Consider the following 27,823-nt stretch of genomic DNA (forward strand, 5'->3'; position numbering starts at 1 on the left):
CTCCTGGTCCCCTCTCCTCATGGGGAACATGACGTGTCTGGGCCTTCTCCATCAGCCTGCCTTGGCTGCATGGTTACAGGAAGCCTCCCTCCATGCTCTTTCTTTACTCATTCATAATGGGGACTTGGGTGGGGTTTGCTATGGAACTCATGGGGCCTCAGTTCCTGGTCAGATCAATGGTTCATCAAACTCTTACAAGGAAATGTAAGTAAATACAAAGATAAAAGCAAAGGAGCTCAGGTTGAAGAGGGATGGCGGCTCCTTAGGCTGTAAGTAGAGGAGACTTAGCTAGGGGATTTGGAACCTGGTGGACTTGATGATCTCCAAAGCCCAGTGAGGAGAAAGTCAGGGGAAGATATCAGGAGACCTTGACTTCCAACCCCTCAACAGAAGGGCATCCTAACCCCTCACACCTAGGCCACTAGGGATGATGGGCAAAACCCTGAAACAAGAACCTCAGATGAGCCACTGAGAAAGGAATCATTACTGCCACTTTGCAGAAGAGGAAACTGAGGCTCAGAGAAGCTTCAAAGGACGTGAGGCAGAAGGGGACCTGAGCTGGTTGTGGGGTTCGAGGGCAAATCTCTTTTGTCTGTGCCTCAGGCCCAAGTTACCTGTGTGGTAGCTTAGACACCGCGGGTCTCAGGGATGCAGGTTTTTCTGCTGTAAAGTGAGCAAGTTGAACCAGAGCAGGAGCAGAGCCCTGGGCTGGCCACCCTCCAGTAAGCTGGAACCTGAGGCAGAGCCCTGGGTCCTCATACTGATACCAAAGGAATTTTTCTCTGGGCCAAAATAGCATTTACAGTAGGCATCTGATGGGAGAGGCGAGAAGAGGGTTGGCTGAGGTCTCCAGTGTCCAGGGGGCTTTCCCTACAATGAGACCCCAAGGCCTGGACTCCTCAAGTAGGGGCCCCAGGGATTCCTAGCCCCTTAGAAGCTGCATGGATCCACTCGGACAATAGATGGAGGAGGCTGGACAAGGAGCCTTTGTGTCTCCTGGGTGAAGGTCCCTGGGGCACTGCCGAGGCGGCCCAGCCACACAGAGCTGTGTGTCCACCCTATTCCCACTCCTGGCAAGACTGCAGCCAGGCCCAGTCAGCTGATGTGGGACCTAGCAGGACCCAAGGTCCCAGGGCCCTGGGCAAGCTCCTCGGCCGCAGAAACAGACCTTCTGTGCACTGGTCCAGACACTGACTGTCCAGAGCCCCACAGAGAACAACACTGACTGGTGGAAGGGTGACTGTGATCACCTCTATTTCACAGAAAAGGAGGCCCCCAAAGGGCTGGAATTGAATCAAGGTCTCCCAGAGTCAGTGCTGAAGCTGAGTCAGAACCTGCACTCTCCAAGCCTAGACCAGAATGAGAAGGGGGTGGTGGTCATTTTCATTCATTCATTCAAGCATTCCAACAAGTATTGAGCAACTCCTGGGGCCTCTGCGACCAGGAGAAAGACAGCAGACAGACTGGTCCTTGGTCTCCTGGAGCTCACAGTTCAGGAAAGGGACAGACTAGAGTCCCTGGCTACAGGAGCATTCCGAATGGGGTTGAGGGCAGAGAAGAGAGTAATGTGTGTGGCCAGAGTAGTCTGAAAAGGAGCTCAAGGGAAGTAGCTCAAGATGACAGACCAAAAAAAAACCTGTTCTTAAGGAATTTCCATTGACTCTTTCTGGCTGAGATTAAGCACAGAGAGAGCACAAGAGGCTCCCTTCACTCTCCTTGCCAAAACTGGAGGGTCAGGACCCTGAGCGCCCAGATTTCCTCCCCGCGGGCAATGGGAGGCCAGTGCTCTGAGCAAGGTCCCTGAACAGGTTCTCTGGAAGCTCTCGCGGTGGGCAGTGACAGCGGTCACAGAGACACTGAACTTTGCAAAACTTTAGCAAAGTTTCTGAAAGCCTTTCATCACCCAAATGAGGAAGGCCAGGGAGCCTCGGTCCCCAGGCGGTAGGGCAGTCGCCGCCCGTCCCTGCCCGGGCAGCACCCTATGGCCCTGCACTGTTCCCGAGCGGGTAGCCGAGTGTCTGTCCCCGGCAGGAGGTGGCGGCGGCAGTGCCTGGGTCTGTCCGGAGTCCGGCCCGCCCCCGGCCTGACCCGGAGGTGTGGGGAGCTGGGCGGGGCGGGTGAGGCTCTCGGGCACGTGTGTCCCCGCGGTGGCGCGAGCACTTGGGAGCCAGGTCGGGGCACAGCGTGAGGACGAGCGCCCTGCGAGGTGAGGGCGGGCCGCCGGCAGGACCAGCAGGCGGAGAGAGGGCCGCGGGCGGGCTGGCCCGGGTGCGCGCGGGGTGGCGACTCGGCCGGCGCCCGGCAGGCAGAGCGGCGCGCGCGCGGCTGGCCAAGAGAAGGCACGGTTCCAAACCCCTGTGAGAGCTCCGGCGGGTCCGTGGTCAAGCTCGGGCTCCACCGGAGTTTGATCGCGGGTAATGTGGACGGATACCCCGGGTGAGTGCGCATATTCGGGAAAATGTGTGTGTCCCTGGGTGAGAGCGTGCGCGCCTGCGGAGTCGGGTAGCTGAACCTATGGAACTTGTTTGTGTTTGTGCTCCGGTACGGGCGCCCCCGCAGCGTGGGACCTAAGCCAGAGACAGGCCAACCCTGGAGGTCCCGAGCCCCCTCTCTCCAGGGGCACCCTGGGTGGCAGCCTCGCCTGGGCAAGACTGGGGCGGGGCTGGGGCTGGGGGGTGGGTGGCGCGAGGAGCAGTGGCCTGGAAGGACAGTTAAGCCTCTGTCTGGGGACTTTTAATCTGGCGGGCTGCTGTAGGAAGGGTCAGCCTGGAGAAAGGCAGTGCCCTCTCTCACCTCCCTAAGGAGGGCTCCCAGTGTCAGGCTTAGGGTCCCTCAGGAGCCAGACCCAAGGGCCAGGCCCTGCTGCGGACCAGAAATGCCAGTTTGGGGTTTCTGGGGCTGATGGCAGCTGTTCTTCCAGTACGCACCCTCAGTTTCCCTGGGCTCACAGCCTGAAGTGCCCACTTTGTTTTGGATCTGGCTGGAATAATGGGAGTTTTTGAGGGCCAGGGTGGGGCCCAGGTAAAGTCTCAGCTGTCTATTGGTGGAAATGATTGGGAAAGAGAGTCTTTGAGCAGACAGGGCCCCCTAAAAGCTCTCTGGAGACCCAGAGACCTTCCCTCCATCATGCCTTGTACACCGTGTGACCCTGAGCAAGGCATGTCCCTTCTCTGAGCCTCATCTGTAAAAGGGGAATAATAGTGATGTGGAACTTAAGGACTATCAAGGAGCTGTCGTGTGGGTCATGCTCAACACCAGTGTCCTCTTGGGCAGGCTCACTCTTTGAGGTTAGGAAGATCAAATCCTGGGGGATAACTTCCTGAAATTCAAATCCCAGTCATTTTGCTCCTTTGGCTAAACTTTCAGAGAACTTCCACTGGATCACATCTGAGCCCCTTGGGCTGGGACTCAAGGCCTCTGAGAGCTGGTCCTTGCCACCCTCTCCAGCCACCTCTCCTGCCTGACTTTCCATCCTCCTAAATGCATGTAATCTGCTGCAAATGCTAGTCACTTTCTTGCCTCTGGACCATTCCATAGTCTATGCTCACTGCCTGAAATGCCCTTCTACTCATCTTCCTCAGTTGGAGAACTACCCAGCTTAGATGCCCCCTCCTCTGGTAAGCCATCCTTATTTAGCCAGGTTGGATTGGAGCCTCTTCTGGGCCCTTGCAGTCTTAGAGCCCTAATTCTACCTTGAACTGTTAAGGTCTCTGTCTCCTGCTTCTCATTCCCAAGGTCTCAGAACCCCTGGAGGGCAGGAACTGGATCTCACTCCTTTTTGTGTTGCCAGGATCCTGCACAGCACTGAGCTGAACTGGGAGAGCAGCAGCAGCCCCTCAGCCCTGTCCCCTGTCCCCAGCTTCCCCAGGGAAAGCCTGTCTACAGTGGAGCTCCACATCATTATAAAGAAGGGGAAACCGGTCAGGCCATCAGAATGGGTGGCACAGATTGTCCTAACAGTGTGTCCTGAGGCACTACAGGACTCAGGGTGTACAAGATGAAAACTTGGATTTCATCCCGAAGGCAAATAGGGAGCCATGGAAGGTTTGTGTGCAGGGCGTGGTCAGAACAGCATTAATAGACAGTATATGTTTTTCTCTTTCTGACTTATTTTATTCTTTATGACAGCCTGTAGGTCTGTCTGTCTGTGCAAGTGACACTACTTTGTTCCTTTTTATGGCTGAGTAATATTCCATTGTATATATGTACCATATCTTCTTCATCCATTCATCTATTGATGGACATTAGGTTGCTTCCATGTCCTAGCCTCAATTTGTATATAGTGCTGCAATGAGCATTGGGGTGCATGTGTCTTTTTGAACTATGATTTTATTTGAGTATATGCCCAGTAGTGGGAATGCTGGGTCATATGGTAGTTCTATTTTTAGATTTTTAAAGAACCTCCATACTGTTCTCCATAGTGGCTGTATTAATTACATTCCCATCAACAGTGCAACAGAATTCCCTTTTCCCCACGCCCTCTTCAGTATTTATTGTTTAGATTTTTTTAAATGATGGTCATTCTGACAGGTGTGAGGCGATACCTTACTGTAGTTTTGATTAGCAGTTTTCTAATGTCTGTTTAGTTCTTCCACCCATATTTTGATTGGGTTGTTTGGATTTTTTAACATTAAGCTACATGAGCTGCTTGTATATTTTGGAGATTGATCCCTTGTCAGTTCCTTCATTTGCACATATTTTGTCCCATTCTGTATGTTGTCTTGTTTATGGTTTCTTTTGCTGTGCAAAAGCTTTTAAGTTGAATTAGGTCCCATTTGTTTATTTTTGTTTTCATTTTCATTATTTTAGGAGGTCGGTCAAAAAAGATCTTGCTGTAATTTATTTCAGAGTGTTCTGCATTACATTTAATTCTTTAATCCATTTTCTGAGTTATTTTGTGTGTTTGGGAATGTTCTAATTTCATTCTTTTACATGTAGCTGTCCAGATTTCATAGTACCACTTATTGAAGAAACTGTCTTTTCTCCATTGTATATTCTTGCCTCCTTTGTCATAGATTAGGTGACCATAGGTGTGTGGGTTTATCTCTGGGCTTTCTCTCTTGTGTAAAGTGCAATGCTTGGGCGAGATGTGTGATATTCATAGACCTAAATGCATTGTGACAATACTAGAACATGATCAATAGTGAGGGATGGCGCTGATTATTGGCGTTTAAACTATTGACTGCTTTCCTCTCCCTGTGCCCTCTCTGCAGAGACAGCTTACCAGTAACATTTTATAAAAGTCCCTAATTTATCTTCCACCAACCCTGTGAAATATACTGGGTTCCATGATAGTTCAGTTGGTAAAGAATCCGCCTGCAATGCAGGAGACCTCGGTTCAATTCCTGGGTCGGGAAGATCCTCTGGAGAAGGGATAGGCTACTCACTCCTCTGTTCTTGGGCTTCCCTTGTGGTTCAGCTGGTAAAGAATCTGGCCACAATGCAGGAGACCTGGGTTCGAACCCTGGGTTGGGAAGATCCCCTGGAGAAGGAAAAAGCTACCCATTCCAGTATTCTGGCCTGGAGAATTCCATGGACTGTATAGTCCATGGGGTTGCAAAGAATTGGGCACGACTGAGCGACTTTCATTTTAACCCTGTGAAGGAGAAATTATTACCCCCATTTTGAAGATGAGGAAATAGAGGCTCAGAGAATACCTTGCCCAAGGTCACAAAGCCAAGGTGACAGCAGGGATTCCTGCCCACCTGCCCTAGCTTTTTCTTCCCCATTCAAGACAGAATCCCCATCTGGGTGAGGCTCTACTTTTCAGGCTAAGGGAAGTTTGAATTCCTTCCGGAAAATATGTCTTTATTTCTTGCCTGTGGCCTGATGACCCAGCTGCTGCTAAGATAATATCTGTTCAGGCTGTCCACAGGGATGGAGAAACCTTGCTGATTTGGGTGACAGGAGGTGGCGCTGCTCCTGGTGAAATCTTTCCTCTTCCCAAACTTCCTTCTGTGAGTCTGTGTGGTGCACCATTTTTAAAGTTTAGTTTTTAACTTTTATTTGGCTGCTCTGTACCTTAGTTGAGGCATGTAGGATCTTCAGTTGTGTCGTGCTGGCTCTAGATCCCTGTGCGTGTGCATGTTTTGTCACTCAGTCGTGTCCGACTCTTTGCTACCCCACGAACTGTGACCTGCCAGGCTCTTCTTTCCACGGGATTCTCCAGGCAAGAATACTGGAGTGGATTGCCATTTCCTTCTCCAGGGGATCTTCCCAAACCAGGGATTGAACCCAGGTCTCCTGCATTGCAGGCAGATGCTTTACCATCTGAGCTACTAGGGAAGGCCGAGGATAAGTTCCCTGACCAGGGATCGAACCTGGGCCCCCTGCATTGGGAGCACGGGGTCTTAGCCACTGGACCACTAAGGAAATCCCTGGTGCACCTTTTGACCCACATGTTCTGCTTAGGCTACTTTTGTGTCCTCAGGCCTGGCCTCTCCCAGCTGTTGGGCCCTGATGTGGGGAGGTTGACTATGGGAGCCTTCCTCACCTCTGTATTCATCCTAGAGGTCAGTTGTAGGAGTAGGCCAGGCTGGGCCTGCTTTTTTTTTTCTGTCCACATCACCCAGCACAGGTTGGACACAGAGAAGGTGCCAGTGAGTGTTGGGGAAGTGAATGACCAGAAGAAAGTAGGTGTTATAATAGAAAAAGAAGGTCTTGCTCCATGGAGAGCTATAGTTGGTTCTTGAGCAGAGGGTTCCTGAGAGCTCTTATGTGTCAGTAATTCTCCCTGTTTGATCAATGAAGAACCTGAGACTCAGAGAGGGGAACTGACTTGACCAAGGCTGCACAGCATGGATGTTCCAAATTGGAACCTGAACCTAGGGTTCTTGCTTCTTAAGGGTGGCTGGAGGCCTTCGGGTATGATGGATCAGGGTGGAGTCCAGGGCATTATGGTTCTGAGCTGATTCAGGTCAGCAGCATACTTCTGTAACTCAGTACTGGGCTGGATTGTGTCAGAGGTGGGCCAGCTGGTTTAGAGTCTTGCCCTGGAGGTTGTTTGGGGGGAACTTAACCCCGCACTGAAAATAATTCGAACACCAGATCTGGATAAGGCCCTTCCACTTAAGGAAGTGGTCTCAGTTTCCTGATCTGTAAGCCAGGAGAACCAGCTTGGCTGACCTCTGAGACCCGCACACTCAGATATTCTGAGCTCAATGCCAGTGGGTGGCCCCCACAGTCAGGATCCTGAGGACTCCCAAGAGGGAGAGAGACTCCAGAAGGGGCTCCAGAGACCCAGGGCCTCCAGAGGAGGCTGAGAGGCATCACACTGCAATAGCACCTGCTGATAACATCTGAGGTTACCCCTCAGCTATTTCCCCAGACCAGGCCCAGTGTTTGTGATGCAGAAAGCGTACCAGGCAAAGCTGGGCACCTACGGGCCTTCAGCCCCAGGGAGGACATTTGGGAGAGGGTAGAGGATGACTTGGGAGAAGGCAATGGCACCCCACTCCGGTACTCTTGCCTGGAAAATCCCATGAACGGAGGAGCCTGGTAGGCTGCAGTCCATGGGTTCGCTAAGAGTCGGACACGACTGAACGACTTCACTTTCACTTTTCACTTTCATGCATTGGAGGAGGAAATGGCAACCCACTCCAGTGTTCTTGCCTAGAGAATCCCAGGGACGGCGGGGCCTGGTGGGCTGCCGTCTATGGGGTCGCACAGAGTCGGACACGACTGAAGCGACTTAGCAGCAGCAGCAGCAGAGGATGACTCCAAAGCTCCTCATTGTCCTCCAACTCAGCCTTGCCCTCTCTTTACCGTCCCTCTGCCCCAAGCCATAGGGATAACTGACAGTTTCCCAAAATACTATGGATCACCTGCCCCAGTTTTTGCTCTTTGCTCCTCTTCTCTCTCCACCCACCTAAATTCCTACCTATCTTCCAAAACAGGTGTCCTCTCCTCCAGGAAGCCTTCCCTGACCACACCCCCTTTCCATTAGGGGCCCTCATGTCTCCTTCAGCCCTGATCACCCTAAGATGTCATTGACTATTTCTGGATCTTCCCCTGTCCTCTCTCCTCCACCTTCAACCTTGACAGTGAGCTCAAGATCATGGAAGGGTCTAACCCACCTCAGAGTCCCCAAGCGCCCCACACAGACAGAGGTGCAGATATGGCAGCCTCTGTAAAGGGTGAGTGAGTGAAGGGGTGTGGTGGGGTCTAAGTCTTGCTGGGGGTGCCTAGGTTGCTCTCCCTTCTGAGGATGGCCTTCAGTGTGAGAACCTTGATCTGTGGTCAGTCTGGCTGTCATCTTGCTACTCTGCCCATGCTGCTGCTACTGCTGCTAAGTCGCTTCAGTCGTGTCCGACTCTGTGCGACCTCATAGACGGCAGCCCACCAGGCTTCCCCGTCATACCACACATTTCCTGCCCCTATTATCTTCTTGGAATACCTGCATCCTTCCCACCTTCTTCACCTGCTAAAATCATAACTCTTTTAATTATTTCACAAAATCTAAATCATCTCCTTTAGTTATCTTGACAAACTTACGAGGCAGGTACTATTCTTAGATTGCAAGGAAATTGAGAGTTAGGCTGTGGAGCTGAGGCTTGTCCGGCTCCCACGGCTGGGAATGGAAGAACTGGGATCTCCCCCCTGCCCAGTGCCCTCCACTGCCCCTCAGTGGTTCGGGTCCAGGGCCTATGTTTCCCTTCACAGCACCTCACCTCCTGCAAAGGCAGGAGTTTCCAGAATGATGACAGGTCACTTTCCCCTGCTGGACTGGACAGGGCCAGCCAGGTGGGTGGCAAGCAGGCAATACATTCCAGAGCCACCAGAGTGGAGAAGCTGGAATGCTGTCCAGCCACCCTGAAAAATCTGTAACCAGTTTGGGAACTGCCCCAGCCACTCTTCCTGGCTTTGGGCTCACTAGCCTGGGGCCACAGAGAGAAAGACAGGATGAGGAAGAGCCAGGTTGGGTGAGGGGGAGAGGCAGAGCCAGGTCCAGGGGGCAGGTAGTGAGTCTGCATGCCAGGCTTGCTCTGCCCCTGGCTTATCGGTGACCTTGGGTAAGATCTTGGGCTACCCTTTCGGGCCTTGTTGGTTTGCCTTTTTGTTGTTTGTTTGTTTTTAACAAACATGAGTACAATGAGTACAGTAACATCATGGCTGCTTCACAGTGGGGAACTACCAGGAAGAGTAGATCTTGGCCTTGCCAGTAAGACGTGTTCCCTCTGGTGGAGAACTAATCAGAACTAATTCCCTCACACTAAAAACTGTGGGAGCTTCCTGGAAGAGAGGATCTAGGAGGCAGTGGTCATTTTACCCCCAAACTGAGTTTGACTCTTGGGGGGTGTCAAGTCAAAAGACACAACCAAGCCAAAGAGCAGGAGAGGGGGACTTCCCTGGTGGTCCTGTAGTTAAGAATTTGCCTCCCAATGCAAGGGACACAAGTCCGATCCCTGGTTGTGAAAGATTCCACGTGCTTTGGGGCAACTAAGTTTGTGTGCCACAACTATTGAGCCTGTGTGCTGCCACTACTGAAGAGCCCGAGTTCCGCAACCAAAGAAGCCACTGCAACGAGAAGCCTGTGCAGTGCAACAAAGAGTAGCCCCACTTGCTGCAACTAGAGAAAGCCTGCATGCAGCAACAAAGACCCAACACAACCAAAAATAAATAAATGACCAATAAGGCCAGAATGATCCCATGGGAGTTAAATTGCAGACCTGAGGCTTGTCTGAGTCCCACAGCTGGGAACTAGGAAAGAGTCCCATAGCAGAACTAGTATCTCCCACCTGTCCAGAGAAAGCAAGATGTTCTACCTTAGTCTTTTCAGTGAAGGCATCTCCTTAGGAGAAGCCTGGATGAGACCCTAGGTGAAGAACTCTTTTCACCTTGTCACTAGACTCCCGACTACCAGCCGGCTGGCCCATGTCAGCCTGAGACTCCTGGGCAAGGTGCACTGGGAAAATCGTGGTCCAAGGCCTTTCCCGGTGTCCCCCTCCCCTTGCCCTATTCCCATGGTTCCCCCATCTCCGCCTCTCTCCACTTTCCCCACACTTGCATGGGCTTCCAGCTTGGGGGCCTGGCTTCAGCTGTCTCAGACCCTGGTCCCCCATTGCAGGGAAGTGAACCTGGGAGAAAAAGGAATGTTCTTTTTCTCTGAGATGGGTCTGAGGTTCTGGTGGACACTGGGACCTGCCCACACAGAGTCATTTTTCCACCAGTCACCATCCCCTCACTGAAGCACCGTGCCTGCTCTGTGGGAGGGGTCCCAGGCAAGACATACAACCAGGGCCAGAATCTTGACCTGGGTGCCTGTCCTGGCTCCGTCTCTGGCTCATTGTGAACCCTTGGGCCCTAGTTTCCTCCTCTGTCAAATGGGAGTTTGGCAAAGGTGATTTCTAAAGGCTGTCCAGGCTCTGGCTGTCTAACACTCTGTGTGTGTACGTCTGAATATGACTGTCTGCATCTCTGTGTATCTAGGTGTGCCTGTGTGTGTCCATGTGTGTTTACCACACCTCTGGAGGAATGATTAGTGGTGGGATGACGGAGGAAGGGTATCCCAGATAGAGACTCAGCTTGAGGTGAACTGGGTTGGCCACAGTACCATTGAGTGCATACTGGGAAGCCAGGATATTGAGTGTTTCCTGTTGTGGGGCTGAAGCACAGACAGGGACTGAGGGAGGGGGCACTGGAAGCTCAGCTCAGCTCTCTAGGATATGGGGGAGACCCTCCCCAGCAGAGCCATCCTCCAGTGAAAGGGGGTTCCTGGGAACACCTGTACAACATGTGAGCTAAAAGGGAACAGTTAGGGGCAAGAGTGGGCAGAGGACACTCCTGCCTACCGGAACAAGCACTCCTGGTCACTTTCTGCCTCTTTCAGACCAGGGCTGGCGCAGAGGAGGCAGCCCGGGGAAGGCTCATCCTAGCTGACTTCCTGTGACCCAGAGCCCCAGCTGTCCCCACCTCCCTGTCTCTGGAGCCCACGGCATTGCCTGCCCTGAGAAATGCTGGAAGCTGGGCGAGGCCCCAGGCTGGAGGACCTGTTTTTCCTGTTTCCCACAGAGCTCCCTGCAGCTCGGTCCAGGCCTGTGCATTCATGAGTGAGGAACCTGAGCTGGAGCTGAGCATCCTGACAGCAAGAGCAGGGTCTGGTCAGGTATGGGCGCGAGAGGGTGGGGTCTGCTGGCTGGGAAGTTGGGAGGCTGGGGCAGGCAGGTTCGTGCATGTGTATACACTGACCTGGGGTAAATCAAGGGGATCCATGCCCTGCTACCTCATCCCAAGCTGTGATGAATTCAGGCTTCAGAGCCAGACAGCCCTGGGTATCAAATCCAGTTTTTCCAATACCTGGCAGTGTGACCTTAAACAAGTAGCCTAACTTCTATGGCAGTATCTGCTGAGGAATGCGGTGAGGAATGAAGTGAGGATGCTGGAGGGGAAGCTGCTCAACCCAGACTTGGTCCCTACAAAGTGAAGAGGGTGGAAGTCCAGAATCAGGAGCTCCTGACCCCATGACCCGAGCCAGAGAGGTGTCAGATAGAGGAATGTGGATCAGACAGCTGACCCATCTTCAGAATGCCTGGGTCCAGTTTCTTCCCTCTGGTTCTTCCCTGATTCTGTCCAGAGAAGAGCAGGGTTCTTGAAAAAGACCCAGTCCAGGAGTCTGCCTGGGGCAGGAACAGGCCTCAGGTGGACTGGGCCCCTGGAGAGCTGGTGTGACCCCTGGCCACCTAGGGTCAGCAGCTGAGAAGTCCTTCAGTGTCGTTTTCCGCTGAAAGAACCTCAGTGTCATTGTCCACTGAAAGGAGACCAATATCATAAACCTTAGCCTCCTCTGGGCTCCCATAGCCTCTTGTGCTTGCTTTACTCACTCATTCATTCATTCTCTCATTCATGTCATACCTGCTTTGGATCAGGCCTTTAGCTGGAGGACAGGGCCAGAGAAAAGAATCAGATAGGAGTTCCTGGAATGTTTTGGGATAGAGGGTGGAGACACAAATCCCCAGCAGGATGTATGGAATGCCCTGTGGGGTTAGTGATGCAGGGAAAGAGCCTTGGAGATAAGATGAGATTTGAGAAGTCTTGAGGGATGGGTGGAGTGCTGTGTGAGTGGGTCAGGAAAGGCTTTCCAGACAGAAAGAACAGTGACACACACAAAGGCAGAGAAGCCTGTCAGGGCACTCACATGGCTCACAGCTCCCACCACACTCAGAGCTCTCGAGGGCAGGGCCAGCCAGAACTGGACACAGAGGGGTAGCTGAGTGGTGCTGGACAAAGTTAGGTGGGAGCTGGTCCCGGGCAGCTGGGAGTGAGGCCCCAAGGGTATCAGGGGTCAGGAGAGGCAGTAGGAAGGGGAGATGGAGAGGCCTGGGGACTTGGCTGGCTCTGTAAGCAGGAGCCGGTCAGAGGGGTGGAGAGGGAAGTTGTATTCACAAGCTGGTCGGCTGGCCTGTGGAGGGAGAGGGCAGGCGGGGTCAGTCTGGACAGGGGCTGCGGTGATAGAGTCCCTAGCTGCCTTGGGAGGGTGGAGGCCAGGATGTCTTAAAACAGGTGGAAAGGGCAGCTCCCTTGGTTCATGAGAGACTTATGGAAGTTTCCACCCCTGCGTCAGTGTCCGAGACTCCACCGTGAGTAATTACCAAGGAACTCTGTGACCAGCTATGAGATGGGGACATGAAGGGAAGATGAAGGCCCTGACCCTCGCTCTGAGGAGAGACCTGCCAGGCCTCAGCACCAGGGCAGGAGCAGAGCAGCAGTGTGGAGGTGGGGCTGGGGTGGGGGGTGCCCTGAGCATGCCCAGTGGTCACAGCACCTAATGAGGGAAGTGTTGGTACCACAGGCTACCAGGCCAGGGGATTCAGCACCTGAGAGGTCTGACCCTCAGGAGGGCAGGAAATTCCTGCTGTCACCTAGGGCTCTGTGGCAGAGCTGGACACCCCAAGCCAGTGTCCCCAGGGGGAGTGTGGCCCCTCCATAGATCCTCAGTCTCACACCTGGGCCTCCCTGCTCCTTCTGCAGCTCCTGTGAGCCAGCAACCTCTGCTCACCCCTCAGTGCTTCAGATCTGGTGATCCCAGCCTTCACCCTTCTCCACAGCCCATGACACCCCTTTGGGGCACCGCACACTTACCGTGTCTGACACTGAGTTCCCTCTCCTCCTGACCTCTGAGCCTGAGGCGTCCTGGCCCCTTCTCCATCCAGACTCCCTCCCAAACAGCTCTCAGACCTCTCCCCTCATGAGGTCCCCAGGCCTGGCCCCAGCATGGGCCTGGTGCCACTCCCTTGGCCCACCACACTCACCTGCTCCACAACCTCCAGGACCTTCTGTTGCTCCTCTGCTTGTGGCCTAAGAGGGCTCCCCAAAGAGGTCAGGAGAAGCCACAGCTGAGCTGAGCCTCAAAGCCTGTAACACAGTGTGCCCACCGTGTGCCAAGCGTGGCTCCAAAGGCTTTAAACAAATTGCAGGCCTGTGACATAGCTTCTGTTGATCACCTCATTTCACAAATGAGGGGAAAAAGGCAGCCTGGGTCCAGAGGCCAGCTTCTTCCTAATCACTGGATTAGGATAAAGAGTTGTCATTTCAACAGATGGAGACGCGGGGCATGCAGGGATTCCAGTCTGAAGGAGTAACGTGAAGCATGGCTGAGAGGGGAAACGTGTTGTGTGCATTCAGGAAACGGCAGGTCACAGGGATGCGGACGGTGACAGAAGCTGGGTTATACAAACCGCTGGTACCAGCCTGAGGAGCTGGGTTTTCTCCTGAGATCAGACAGGAGCCACAGCAGCTTTCCAGCAGAGGAATGACATTCTCTTTTCCAAAGATCTCTCTGGATGGAAGGGACTGAGGCTGGAGACAGACTGATACAGGGGCTCCAGCAGCAAGGGTGGAGGTGACACGGCTGCAAGGAGCTGGGTAGGATGCAGGAAATGCTTTAAAGCTGGTTCCTGAGTCAAGAGGGGTCCTAGCAGTTTGGCTCTGCCAGTGGCCCCTGATCTCATATGTACCTTCTCATCCTGTATCTCCCCTGACTCCTTGGGGAGGAACCTGTGTCTGTGGGAACAAGGTCATGAGGACAGGCTCCCTGCCTCCTCGTCGCATCTTTGCTGACAGTAGCAGGCAGGGAAGATAGAGGAGGGAGGGTTATGGGGAAAGAAGGAAGCTGAAAAGCCAATTGTCCCTCAGCCGCCCTGATCTCAACTTCATGGGCCCTGAGCTGCTTCTGGGAGGCCTGGCTGGGCAGGAATCTCAGCGTCTAAGGGAATGAATGTCATTGGCCCCACAGAATCTCTGAGTTCCAGCCTCTCAGAATCCTGGGGTTCCAAAATAGGAGGGATTATACAGCCCCAGATTCTCAGCGTGAGGAGGACTCACACATCATCTGCCTTCTGTGTCCTCCCAGACACACCCACACACAGAGCACAAGCCCTTCTGCACTCACTAGGGAGCCACTTGCACAGCCCCATAATCAGGGAGTTCTGCTATGACTTCCAGCCTGCCTTCTGAGACCTTTGGGCACATCTTTGCCCTCCAGACTGGGATAGTCTGAGAGAGCTCTTCTTAGTTACATTGGAGGGATGGGGAGAGGAGTAAGGTCGCATCCTGATCTCCAGATGCTCTCTGTCTGGGTGGTCAGGCACCATAGCTGCATTATATGCTCACTGGGAACAAGGAGAAGGTCGAGGTGGTGGTGATGTGTGGAGAGAAGCAGGGCAGGCCTGGAGGAAGCTAAGTTTGCCCCACAGAAGTTCACCATTACCCCCATTCCCATCTCCACCCCAGACTTGCCTGCAATCTTCAGGAAGGTCACTGCCCCATCTGGTGGCCTCAGAGGCCAGGGAACAGGACTGCTGTTTACAGATGCAGAAAGTACCAGAATATAGGAGTCCCTAAAAAACATTTGCCGAGAGGTGACTGAATAACTAAAGAGGGAGACCCTTACAAAACTCCCTCAAATGCCAAAATACTAGGCACAGGGCCAGAGCCTCCCAGAGAGTGGAAAGATAGGCCAAATAAAAGAACTTCCTAATGCCTCCAGAAAGGTATGAGCTGCCCTAGGCAGAATCCTAGATCTGGGACTCTATTCCTGAAGTTCTCAAACACACACACACACAAAAATTTTAAGGCAACATGCTAAGTATTTTAGGCTTTGAGGAATATATGGTCTTTGCCACAACTGTTCAGTGCTGCATAAACAGATGGTCATGGCTGTGTTCCAATAAAGCTTTATTTACAAAAACAGACTGGTGGGCTGGATTTGTCCCTCAGTTTGCCTACCCTTGTTTTAAATTGTTAGAATTATATGATCCTGACATTCAGGGATCTCATTAAGGTCCCAGGGTTCCAAGGTTCTGGGCCCTCTGTGTCCACAGAGAGAGGCAGATCAGATGCAATAAAAGCCTTGAATGTGGTTGGTCAGATCCTAACGGAGGTGTCTGTGGTCACTTGGAGTCCCTCATGGCCTGGGTCAGGCGGGTGTGTCAGGCCTCCCTGCTGGGTCCCCGGCCATCCATGACCCTGATGGTTGTTCTCTCCACCCCCACCCCACCCTCATCCCTGCTTCCCTTCAGGGCCATGGCCACAGGCCTGGACACCTGGAATGGTACCACCAATGGCACGTGGGATGGGGATGAGCTGGACTACAAGTGCCGCTTCAACGAGAGCTTCAAGTACGTGCTGCTGCCCGTGTCCTATGGCGTGGTGTGCGTGCTCGGGCTGTGTCTGAACGCCGCGGCGCTCTACATCTTCCTGTGCCGCCTCAAGACCTGGAACGCCTCCACCACGTACATGTTCCACCTGGCCGTGTCGGATGCGCTGTACGCCGCCTCCCTGCCCCTGCTGGTCTACTACTACGCCCAAGGCGACCACTGGCCCTTCAGCACCGTGCTCTGCAAGCTGGTGCGCTTCCTCTTCTACACCAACCTTTACTGCAGTATCCTGTTCCTCACGTGCATCAGCGTGCACCGGTGCCTGGGCGTCCTGCGGCCGCTGCACTCGCTGCGCTGGGGCCGGGCCCGCTACGCCCGCCGGGTGGCGTTCGCCGTGTGGGTGCTGGTGCTGTCCTGCCAGGCCCCTGTGCTGTACTTCGTCACCACCAGCACCCGAAGCAGCCGCATCATCTGCCATGACACCTCGGCACCCGAGCTCTTCGGCCACTTCGTGGCCTACAGCTCCGTCATGCTGAGCCTGCTATTCGCGGCGCCCTTCGCGGTCATCCTGGTCTGTTACGTACTCATGGCTCGGCGGCTGCTAAAGCCGGCCTACGGAACCTCCGGCGGCCTGCCACGGGCCAAGCGCAAGTCCGTGCGCACCATCGCCATTGTGCTGACTGTCTTCGTCCTCTGCTTTCTGCCTTTCCACGTCACCCGCACCCTCTACTACTCCTTCCGCTCGCTGGACCTCAGCTGCCGCACCCTCGACGCCATCAACTTGGCTTACAAGGTCACCCGGCCGCTGGCCAGCGCCAACAGTTGCCTTGACCCCGTGCTCTACTTCCTGGCTGGGCAGAGGCTCGTGCGCTTTGCCCGGGATGCCAAGCCACCCACAGACCCCACCCCTCCCACCCAGGCTCGCCACCGGCTGGGCCTGCACAGGTCCTACGGAACTGACGCCAACAGGACAGAAGACTCGGCCAGCCGTGAGAACTCCAGGGGGACAGAGTCCTCGCTGGCTGGTAGTGGCGCTGACACTAAGGACATCTGGCTGTAGAAAGCTGAACCCCTGTTCAAGTTTACAAGAGATGGGGCTGTAGACTTGTTCAAACGGGACAGTCTCCCCAGATATGGACCATCAGCGACTCAGGCAGGATGGTCAAGGAAGCTGTGACCCCAGTGCTATGTCATTTGAGTGGGCCTCGGACTGTTCTCTGTGGTCCAGAGAGCGTGACAGTCCCCACACCCTTAGTCACCATTTGTATGTGCGGGGTGGGGAGTAAGATCTTAAGAAGGGAGTTCAGGGACAATGCCAGCCCTGGCCTGACTCCCACATAAATACCCGGCTGTGCCTTCCAGGGTCCCTGGGCTGGGCTCCAGCCTAATCAAGTCAAATGGAGAAACAGGCCCAGAGAGGAAAGCGACTTTCCGAGGTCACACAGCCAAGCCTGGGCCTGAGCTGCCTGGGAGGGGTGGGGTCACAAGTTGACCAGAGGACCTTGGTAAGGGGTAAGGACTGAGCCAGTGGTTCCCATGATGAGTCGGAGTGGTCTGAGTGCCATCGTGGGCTTGGCTCTGAGGAGTACCCTCAGTCCAAGGGATGCATGTCTGAGAACTGATGTCATAAACCCATCATAAACAGTTTATGATGACATAAACTGATGTCATCTGGAGGCTGGGACTGATACTAAAGGTATTGTTACTGCTGAGCCAGGCCCCATTGTATAGTTGGAGGATGGGGTTACAGCCTGGGAAGCTCTCGCCATGCACACTGCTGTCCTTTCTCCAACCTGCTCTCTGCTGCTGCCTGGCTTCCCACAGGCTGCCTCAGGGGTGGTCTCATATGAGGAATAGTCTCTCCATACACGCAGGTCATCCTTCACTCTAAAGTTAACTGACTTTTCTGCCTGATTTTGCTGGCCACAGAGGGTCCCAGTCCTTAGGGTCCCCCCAGTTTAGGATTTAATGGCAATAACCATTAAGTGCTGATAAATGTTAAACCATTTAACTGACTGTCCAGAGAGGGTGGGGGGAATCCCTGATTTGTAAACACTGCCAATAGCTATGGTACAAATAATCCTACCAGGGCCAGCTTCAGACTGCCAGTGGGACATCAGTCTCCTTGCAAAATGCCTGAAAATTTAGCAGCTGGCTCTTTTGAGCAGGTACAAGTTTCTCTAGCACACCACTGGATAACATGAATGGTTGGGGCTGTGTACTGTGCGTCAGGGAAAGCCTCCTGGAGTGGCAAGACTTCCGAGAAGAACACTTCATCAGGGAAGAACATGAAAGTGCAGGTGCCAGCTAGCTCTAGCCTTTGGGCAGGAATAGGAGAAGGAAATGGCAACCCACTCCAGTATTCCTGCCTGTAAAATCCCATGGACGGAGGTGCCTGGTAGGCTACAGTCCATGGGGTCACAAAGAGTCGGACACGACTGAGTGACTTCACTTTCACTTGCAGGGCAAAACTGACCTCACTTTTAACTTCGAGAATAAGGATTATCTCTCTCTCCCTCTGGGAAAGCCCTTCCCTGATGGGCCCACTCTGCCTGCTTTCCCCTCTACCTCCACCTACCTCCGGTGACTTCTCCACCCTTCCCACTCTGCCTCGTCAAAACCGCACCCTCAGTGTTGCCCTATTTAGAGTCTAGCTCCAGGGCTCCCCCGTGTGACAGGGACCTGTCATGAGCCATGACCCAGACCATAGCTCTGCATTGTGTAGTGTGGGTGACTTGCCCGTAGTAGTGTGGAGTGCTCACCTCCCGCATTCTAGGTTCTATACTTCTGTTAATATAGCCGGGATCCCTATGATTATCTTTGTGATGATCTCTTAGAGTCTGTCCTTGAACCTTTCTTGCAGGCCTGAGTTTCCTACCAGCTGCTGCTCAGGCTGAACCCCATCTCAGTTTATAAGGAGCCTCTACCCAGGTGAGATGCTCTACTGACCAGGAGTGTTGATGCTGAGCTCTGTCTCCCTCAGCCCTGCTCAGACCCAGAGGCAGGGAGTTATACGTCATGACTTTGGGGGCCCTTGAATGTGCATCTGCAGTTGGGGATGGGACTGTGTCCCATGGGCTGAAGTTCCCCTGGTCCCCACTCCTTTCATGTCCTGCCCACTTACCCCTCCAGCAGCTGTCCTGAGACCGCAAGAACTGAGGACTCAGCCTCCGCAGCACATGGAGACCACACTATGGCCTAGCCTCAGGAAGCCTTCCGTGAAACCAGTGCCTGGAGATGCCTAAGGACACAGGACCTAGGGGACAGGAGGAGTTTACTCACCATCCAATCCTGTGGCCGACTCTGGTGGGGGTGGGGAATGGAGACCCTAAGGGAACCATGGACAGGCCCAGGCCCCATCTCTGGACCCTGGTCAGACTGCCTGGCCCCTTTTTGTGGACATTGGGCCTTGCTGCTCAGTGGGCAGACCACCCTCCTTGAGGGTGGGTTCCCGACCATGTTGCCTTATACTATTTTCAGCCCAAGTAAGAACAGGATTTTCCACTCCTGGCCCCAGACCATTGTCCAGCAGTGACGTGGAGGGACCTGTCTGCTCTCAAAATATCTCCTCTTACTCTGTGGGCCTCCCTGCCCTTTCCCCACCTCCTCAGCCTGACATCACTTCCTGGGGCTGTTGACTCCGGAAGGCCACTGTGACAGGGCGCAGCCCCTGACGGACCCCGGGGACTATCAACTCAGCTGCAGACTCAAGGCCAGAGAGGGGCGGGGCCTTGCCCAAGGTCACCTGGCAGGTCAGCGTGGCGCCTGGATGTGCGCCAGGGGCTTGGACCGCCCCAGCTGCTCCGCTCCCTTCCGTGCAGGTCAGTGCCTCTGTGGGAATCCTGCCGTCAGCCCCACCACCTCAGCTCTTCCCGCCTCTGACGGAGCTAGGGAGCTAAAGCCAGGGACCTGGGGCACTGGGGCAGTGGGGGAACAGCTGGGAGGAGGAAATGCCTGCTGACTGGCCAGCAGCAGCTCAGCTCAGGAAGCTTCATGCAGCAGAGGCAGGGGCCCTGGCACATAGAGGTCTCTTCTCTGGGTGGCAGTTGTCCTGGGGCCTATGAGGGACACTCTGACCCTCCAAAGGCTAGGAAAGGCCCTGGGTAACATGCCCTTCAGACACAACTACTCCAGTCTTGGCAGGTCAGGCCACCAAAGCTACCCTTCTACCATCACCCTTGTCATGGAAGATTTGGGTGGATGTCAGAGTCAGGCACCTAAGGAAGGGAACCGAGGTATTGACCTATGTTCCAGGCACCAGACAGGGCCCTCTTACATCCATTGTAATGTTTCTTCACTACCTCCATGTGAGATAGACAGTATTATTCCCATTTAGCAAATGAGGGAACAGACTCTGAGAGATGAGGACTTGCTCCAGGTTATATAGGCAGTAAATGGGGAGTCAAGACTGAATTCATGTCCATCCGATGCCCTGAGTAGTTCCCTTTCCAGTGTCCCCTGCCACTTGCAGTCCCTGCGGGGCAAAAGCAACCCTTCAACCTTCATGTGATTCAGGATGAGAGAGACGCTCCAGTGAGGATGAGGTTAAGAGCACCAATTCTCTGCCCAGACCACCTGCATTTGAGTGTCTCCACTTTTCTTCAGCTGTGGCATCTTGGGCAAATCACTGAATCTTGCAGCCCCTCTGTTTTCTCATTTCTAGAAGGAGACACTACCTCCCAGGTAGGGCATTGGGAGGCCTGAATCAATACACATGAAGCACTGAGATCAGAGGCTGGAACATAAGCATTTACACATCGGGCACTGTGCCACGGAGATATGGAGACGAACCAGCTGGCCCCTGCCTTTGTGGAGTTGACATAATTTAATATATAACCACACTGGGATAAGTGATTTGAAGGAAAGGACCGTGTGTCCGGCCAGTGAACAATAGGGTGTCCCCTATGGGCGAGGCTTCCTCAGGATGTGGGGGAAGGGAGCAGGCCATCCTGGGTTGAGGGTGGGACCACCCTCTGCCCTGCCCGGCACTGGGTGGCACTCAGGCTCGTGAGCTGGTGTGTGTTTACAGAACCTTGTCCGGGTGATGGGCTGTGGAAGGGCTTTAGGGAGAAGTGACCGTGGGAAGGGGATGAACAGGATGCCCTTGGTCTTCTGGAGGGCTCCCACCCACCCATGGCAGCAAGACTTGGCCCTTTCTTCCTGACTGGTGGTACCCACCAGGGCGCTGTAGCCACTCCTTGGTTTATCCAAGAGTCAGAGACCCAGGGTTGGAGGACCAACCTGGAGCTGGGCCAGAGCAGGCAACGGATGGCCAGTTTTTGCTGTGTGACCTGAGTCCATGTGCCTGCCCTCTCTGGGTCACTCTGTAGAGGCTGGAGACCTTGTCTCTCACACACCAGTTCTCCCTAACTTAGGGCATCAGCAGCCTAGATTTTTCATCAAAGACACAGCTAACAGCTGCTCCCCCAGGCACTGCTAGGACCCATGAGCCCTCAGTTCTGAGAACTAGAGTGAGGCAGTGGGTCTCCCCTGGCATCAAGTGAGCAGAAAGATGAAGTGAATCCACTGGTACCCCACGGTGCCTTGGAGTAGAGCCAGCTGAATGTCACGCTTCTGCCTCCTGCGGGGTGAGGCTGGAGCTTGGCCAGGAGTGACTGGGGTGACAGGTGAGGGATGCATTTGCCTTCCCCATGGGTATGTGCTTGAGGTGGAGGGTGTGAGGGTGAGGGAAATAAGCCCCACAAACCAAACTCATCCTCCTCTGCTCTGCTGTGCCATGTGACATGGTGAATCCCCTTTTCCTCTCTGGATCTCAGTTTCCAATTTCCCCATTAGCAACAAGCTTGGCTCTGCCCATCCACCCCTCAGTGGCCCAAGCCTCTTCATGAGGGCTTGCCCTTGTCTTGGCTCCAAGTCAGCCAGGTGTCCAGTCCCAGCCCCATCCCAGCCAGGAACAATGGACCAGACCACGCCAACTCCCAGGGGCTCACCCATGACTATTTTCAGCCCTTGAAGTCAGAAAAGGGTTTTTCATTCCCAGCACAATGGCTGCCCTATACCATTGTCCGGCAGTGCCCCAAAATATCTCCCCTGCCTCTACCCTCTGGGCCTCCCTGCCCTGCTCCTCACCTTTCAAACTCGACATCACTTCCTGGGGCTGTTACTCCTAAACACCACTGCGAAACAGCATGTGAGTCTCCTGGGAGACATGACCAATTAGAATCAGTTTTTCTTCTTGACAGGGACCCCCAGGGATTATTTGGCTGCATGGAGGGACTGGAGACCCAGAGAGGGCTGTGCCTTGCCTGAGGCCAAGCAGTGGTCAATGCGGAGACTAAACATGAGACCAGGGCTCTCTGGCTCCTTCTGCTGCCTCAGCTGCCTTCATCAGTGCTGGTCTGTACCTGCTGGGAGGATCACTCACCTTGGAAGTCCTGGGGCAGGCATCCTGGGGAGAAGCCTGAGTGGTGTGGGTGGGAGGTGGGTGTATCTTGGCTTCTGACCTGCGAGCTCCCCATTCACTCTTCAGGGAAAGGAAGAGGTCGGGGGACACAGGGAAGCTGAGGCAGAAAGAGCAGGGTTCTGCCCCAGTTCAGCCACCATCAGCTCTGTGATTGCAAACTCAGTTTCTTCATCTGTAAAATGGAACTGATTGTACTTCCTTTCCAAATTTACTGAACAATGAGCGTGCGGTAAGGCACAAACACACAACTTTTACTTTCCTCGCATCGATGCTCTCTGCTCAGTAATGTCTAATTTCCCTTTCCATCCATGAACTTGCATATTTGGCAAACTCCAAAACTTTGAGTCACTCTTGGGTAACAACTAAAGTTCAGTCCAGTTTAAAGTTCCAGTTGCCTACTGAATTTACTGCTTCCTCCTCCTCTCCCCCAGCGCTGGCAGGACCCTGCTCCCCGTCCTTGGGGTGCCCCTCTCCTCTGGGTGTGGGGCAAGATGAGGAGGAAAGGGGCCAGCGGATCATCTCCAGGACTGCCCCAGCCCTCTCTTGCTGTCCTTGCGTCTCTAGCTCTGATAACCTGACATCAGTGCTACTCTGCACAGAGTCCCCACAAACACCAGACCACACATTTTTTTGCCAGACTCCTTTTAAAAAATATTTATTTACTTAAATTGAAGGATAATTATTTTACAATATTGTGATGGATTTTGCCACACATCAACATGAATCAGCCATAGGTATACATGTGTCCCCCATCCTGAACTCCCTTCCACCTCCTTCCCCACCCCATCCCTCCAGGTTGTCTCAGAGCACTGGCCCTGGGTGCCCTGCCTCATGCATTGAACTCACACTGCAGACCACACTTTTGTAAGAGTCTCTTCATTCAACTATCCCAGAGTGACCAGTTTGTGCCCCATCTTTCCTGCTGAGAGTCTGAACTGATACACCCCAGACTCCCTCAGCGATTTTCCTAGAGCATCTTTCGCCTGGCCTGGGGGTGGGAAAGCCCTTGTCCAGCCCCCTCCCCACTCCCACTCTGTTGTGAATTCACAACTGCAGAGATGTCAGGTGTTGAGCTTGTAGAGTCAAGAGAGGAGGTGGTAGGGAGCCGGGGTAGTAAACTGAAAAGGTATCTAACCCCAGTTGTTTCTAGGTTTCTTTAGTAGGTGGGTATTCTACCCCTCTGTGTCCTCAGATTTATGTCCTGGAGCCAAATTCCAAATCAGCAGCCACATGAAAAGTCCCACTTCATTATGGGATTAAGCTGTTAGGCCAGCCTTTGTGACCAAATCAATTGCAAAATGTGGGGGAGGAAATTAAAAGTCAATTTTCCTCCCAGTAACCATTCTTTGCAAAATAATGCCCATACTTTAGCAATGTGGATACCATAGCATGATCCACTCAACAGGAAATGATTCCTAGCCTTGTAATTTGTCAGCTCACTTGTGTATCTGAATAATACCAGTATCTGTTGTTATAAAAAAAAAATAAATAAAAGTCATCACACAGCCTGTGCTAATGTGTGTGTGTGTGTGTTCACATCTGTGTTGAGGGAGAAGGCTGAGGGGGAGGGGCAGTCCCGGCAGGTACCACATAGATCCCTGGAGTAGAAAGGCCACAGGTGAATGACCAACCTGCGGGAGAAAGAGAAGGACCAGGAGGGGCTGCCAGGAGGTCAGACTAGAACCAGGACATGGAAGTAGACTGGCTTGGGGATGGCAGGAAAAGATGGGAGCGGGCAGAGGACCCAGCTGCCAGCTCTGTGGATCCCCTTTCCTTCAGTTTCCCTCCTTCCTCACTCTCCATTTCCCTCCACCTTTTTCTCCACGTTCCTGGTATCCCTGGAAGGAAAGGAAAGCAAATGGAGCTGTGCAGAGCTTCAGACCTATCTCTTCAATCTGAGCACTGGTTCAGCTCCCTTGCCTGGCGGCGCTTAGTCCCCTCTGGGTCTTCAGTCCATGCTGCCCCCTGGTGGCCAGAGTTCGCAGCAGCAGCTGAAAGGCAGCTTGAGGTCCAGACCCTCGCCCGTGGAGTAGAGAGAAGAAAATGACCCTCTTGCTGGCAGCCAGGTTGCTGGGGTGTGTAAGATGGAGATAGGACTGCGAACTGAAACTGGGAACACAGTTTACAAAACATCTGACTTACAAAACAGGTAACCGTTCCTGACCAAGCTGTGATGTCCATCTCAGATTAAACTCACTCTTGTAAACACCCATGTATTTATTTAGAGCAGCGGTCCCCAACCTTTTTGCCACCGGGGACTGGTTACATGGAAGACAATTTTCCATGGACCAGGAGTGGAGAATGGTTTGAGGGTGATTCAAGTGTACTAAATTTATTGTGCTCTTTATTTCTATTATTATTATATTGGCTCCACCTCAGATCATCAGTAGATCCTGGAGGCTGGGGACTTCTAATTTAGACCCACATGTTCCAAGAGAAAACCACAAACTGATTTAATAGTAATTCTCCTGTGTTCTTAACATAGGATCTCTGACTGTTCCAGCAGCTTCCTGTTTTGAAAATTCTGATAAGTCTCTGCCAAAGACCATTCTTTGACTCACTTCAGCCCCAACAACCTTATAAACACCCCTTCCTTAACTCTTCCCCTTGGAGACACCCCACAGAATCCCCTGATGGGAAGTCTTTGCTGCAGCAAGTAATAAGCCAAGCCTTGTTGGCTCCAGGTGTGTTCCTGATGGTGGGGACTGATCTGCAATGACAAAAGTTTGCTGGCGTTGTGGGTGAGTTTCAGCTCTTTATTGCAGGTGACATTTCAGCTCTCCATTCCAGCCCACCCACCCCCATGGGCTCACAGGGACTCCCCACTGTCTCAATGTTCAATCCTGCTGACTGTGCCAATTGTCTCGTTGTATCTCACCGTTCGCTGAACCCAGGGTAAGCAAGGCATGAGCTAGGAAGAAGCTGGAAGAAGATGCAAGGAGTTGTAGACATTTAAATGCAGACATTCTTATTCTCCATGGCAAAGCAGATGTGCTTTATCCTCTACTAGCAGACACAGCAGCAACAATGACTACATAACTCAACTCAGTACAACTGAACTTGACTAGACCACAAAGGCAGTTCAGGTGGTGCTTATATAGGACCTAGCACATGTGCAGTTACATAATCATTATTTACAAAACGTGGGGCAAGAGGCCGTGGGGCGAGAGAGCCTGACCACTGCCGTCTTGGCTAATTTGCTCTTTCCTTACACCCACCTAGAGCCCCACAGCCCATAGTGGATCCATCATGCTACACTCTGGTACCAGGACAAAGCTCAGCACTGTGGGGTATTTTATTCCCTCAGAAAGGCTTATGACTGTCTGCTGGTTTTGTAAAGGGAAGAATTGAGGGGCAGGGACTTCCCTGGTGGTCCAGTGGTTAAGACTTTCCCTTCTAATGCAGCGGGTATGAGTTTGATCCCTGGTTGGGGAGCTAAGATCCCACATGCCTTGCAGCCAAAAAAAAACCCCCCAAAAAACAGAACATAAAACAGAAGCAATATTGTAACAAATTCAATAAAGACTGGGGAGGGGTGCGGAAATGGCCCTCATTAAAAGGAAAAACAAACTTTGGAAAAAAAAAAAAGAGAGAGGCAGACACTGCTGCTCTGTCCTCAGGGCCCCTCTGAGGCCCAGTGTCCCACATGGGGTTTCAAAGGTACTCACTTGGCCCTCATTGGTTCTGCCAGGAGCGGGGGTCCCCTAGGACAACTCTGTGATGTCCTCTGGTCATGGTTATCCCTTTGACCTCCTACTTACCTTTAGGGAGGCCCCAGATGGTGTCCCTACCTTCACTGGCTGCCAGGAAGACACCCAAACCCTGGGTCTGAGGACACAGCTGAGTGTTGGGGAACAGGGCTAGAGAGGCCCTCCCCAAGGCTTGCAGAACTGGGGGAGGCACTTAGGCCTTGAGAGCCAGCACCCCCCACCCCCCCAGTCTGGTCTGGGAGCTCTTCCGAAGGGAAGCCAGAATCTTCTCCCCACTCTGAAGCTGGGGCCTCTGAAAGGATCTGTCCCCCCACAAGGGTCCCCTCTGCACCTCCTTCACACCCCGATATCATTTGCTTCCTCCCCCACCTCCAGAGATGGAGAGGTGACTCCTTCCTAGGCAACCCCTGTCCCTGGAGGACAGCCTCCTCACAGGAACCCTGTCTCCCCAGCTTGGCCACAGGGGCACACGGCACACCTCTCTGCAGCCCAGGGCAGCCACGGAGGGTGTACCCATGACCCCAGGCTGGCTCTTCTCCAGGCTGGCACCCCCAGCTCCCTCCCCTGTCCTGTTCCAGGCTTCCACCCTCACCCAAAGCCCTGGCTCCTCTGTATGCCCCCCAGAAGTCCTTGCCTCCTCATGAGGCAGTCTCCACAACTGGACTCCATCCCTTGGGAGATGTGACTGAGCTCAGCTGCCTCTCCTGGCACCCCCATGTGACTGCTCTGGGAGAAGTTCAGATTCACTCACCACCCATGAGATGCCTATAATTTGGATCCCGCCAGCATCTAGTAGGTAAGATGCATCTGACTGTCAGTCATGAGGAAGGGGGGGCCTTGAAATGAAGTGGGAAGCACCAGGTGGGGAGGGGTCTCAGCCAGCCCTCCAGGACCCACACCCACATCCTCACCGCAGACCCACACACTTTGTCCACAAGCTTTCACTCCACCTAAGCCAACCCAGCGCCCTCACCCACGAGGCACAGAAACACACAAACCTTGGAGACTTCCATTTGAATCTCAACTCTGCCTCTCATTAGTCAGATGACCTCGGGCACCTCAATTTCCATGTCATTAAAAAAAAAAGGGAAAATCACAGTTCACATTTTGTTTGCATTGTCTGATTCTTCCTGAAAGCTCTCAGAGGACAGGGATCTTTGTCTAGTTTGGTCACTGCTTTACCTCCTGTGTCCAAAACAGTGCCTAGTATGTAGGAGGTGCACAATTACTCACTGAATGAACGAATGAGATTCATAGTGAGGAATAAATAAGATAAACCATATAATGGTTTTGTTGAACATCTAGGATCAGTGGGTACTCATTATATAATTCCTTTCCTTTACAAAGCAAGTCAATCATTTCATGTAAGTCTCACAAGGGCCCTTGAAGGCAGAAACCTTATTATTTTTAACATATTTATTGAGACATAAATAACATATAGAATTGATGCTTTTGAGTTGTGATCCTGAGAGTCCCTTGGACAGAAAGGAGATCAAACCAGTCAGTCCTAAAGGAAATCAGCCCTAAATATTCATTGGAAGAACTGTTGCTGAAGCTCCAATACTTTGGCCACCTGATGCAAAGAGCTGACTCATTGGAAAAGACCCTGATGCTGGAAAAGACTAAAGGCAAAAGGAGAAGGGGGCAGCAGAGCATGAGATGGTTAGACCGCATCACTGACTCAATGGACCTGAATTTGAGCAAACTCCAGGAAATAGTGGAGGACAGAGGAGCCTGGCGTGCTACTGTCCATGAGAATGCAGTCAATCATGACTTAGTGATTGAACAACAACAACAAAAATAACAGTGGTAAAGAACCCACCTGCCCATACAGGAGACATGAGAGATGTGGGTTTGATGCCTGGGTTGAAAAGATCCCCTGAAGGAGGGCACGGCAACCCACTGCGGTATTCTTGCCTAGAGAATCCCATGGACAGAGGAGCCTGGGAGGCCACAGTCCATAGGATCACAAGGAGTCAAACATGACTGAATCGATGCAGCACATAAAGTGTACCCATTTAAAATACACGATTCAATAGTTTTTAAAGTATTTACAGAGTTGTGCAAGTATCACCCCCATTAATTTTAGAAAAATT

The 27,823-nt window shown here is 53.0% G+C and overlaps 1 protein-coding gene across 5 annotated transcripts; it reads left to right on the top strand.

Annotated features, from left to right (window-relative positions):
* The first annotated feature begins 2,133 nt into the window (after positions 1-2,133).
* On the top strand, positions 2,134-17,274 carry P2RY2 (purinergic receptor P2Y2). 5 transcript variants are annotated; one of them, XM_055549016.1, is made up of 4 exons: positions 2,134-2,436; positions 7,896-8,135; positions 10,829-11,104; positions 15,516-17,274. In XM_055549016.1, the coding sequence occupies exon 4, from the start codon at positions 15,520-15,522 to the stop codon at positions 16,651-16,653; it is 1,134 nt and encodes a 377-aa protein (XP_055404991.1). In that variant the 5' UTR covers positions 2,134-2,436; positions 7,896-8,135; positions 10,829-11,104; positions 15,516-15,519; the 3' UTR covers positions 16,654-17,274. The 5 variants fall into 5 exon arrangements, with proteins under 5 accessions (XP_055404991.1, XP_055404992.1, XP_055404993.1 ...); XM_055549017.1 differs by having other exon boundaries at positions 8,044-8,135; XM_055549018.1 differs by lacking the exon at positions 7,896-8,135.
* The last annotated feature ends 10,549 nt before the right edge of the window (positions 17,275-27,823 follow it).

Source organism: Bubalus kerabau, chromosome 15 (genome assembly GCF_029407905.1).
Source record: "Bubalus kerabau isolate K-KA32 ecotype Philippines breed swamp buffalo chromosome 15, PCC_UOA_SB_1v2, whole genome shotgun sequence".
NCBI classification, from domain to species: Eukaryota; Metazoa; Chordata; class Mammalia; order Artiodactyla; family Bovidae; genus Bubalus; species Bubalus kerabau.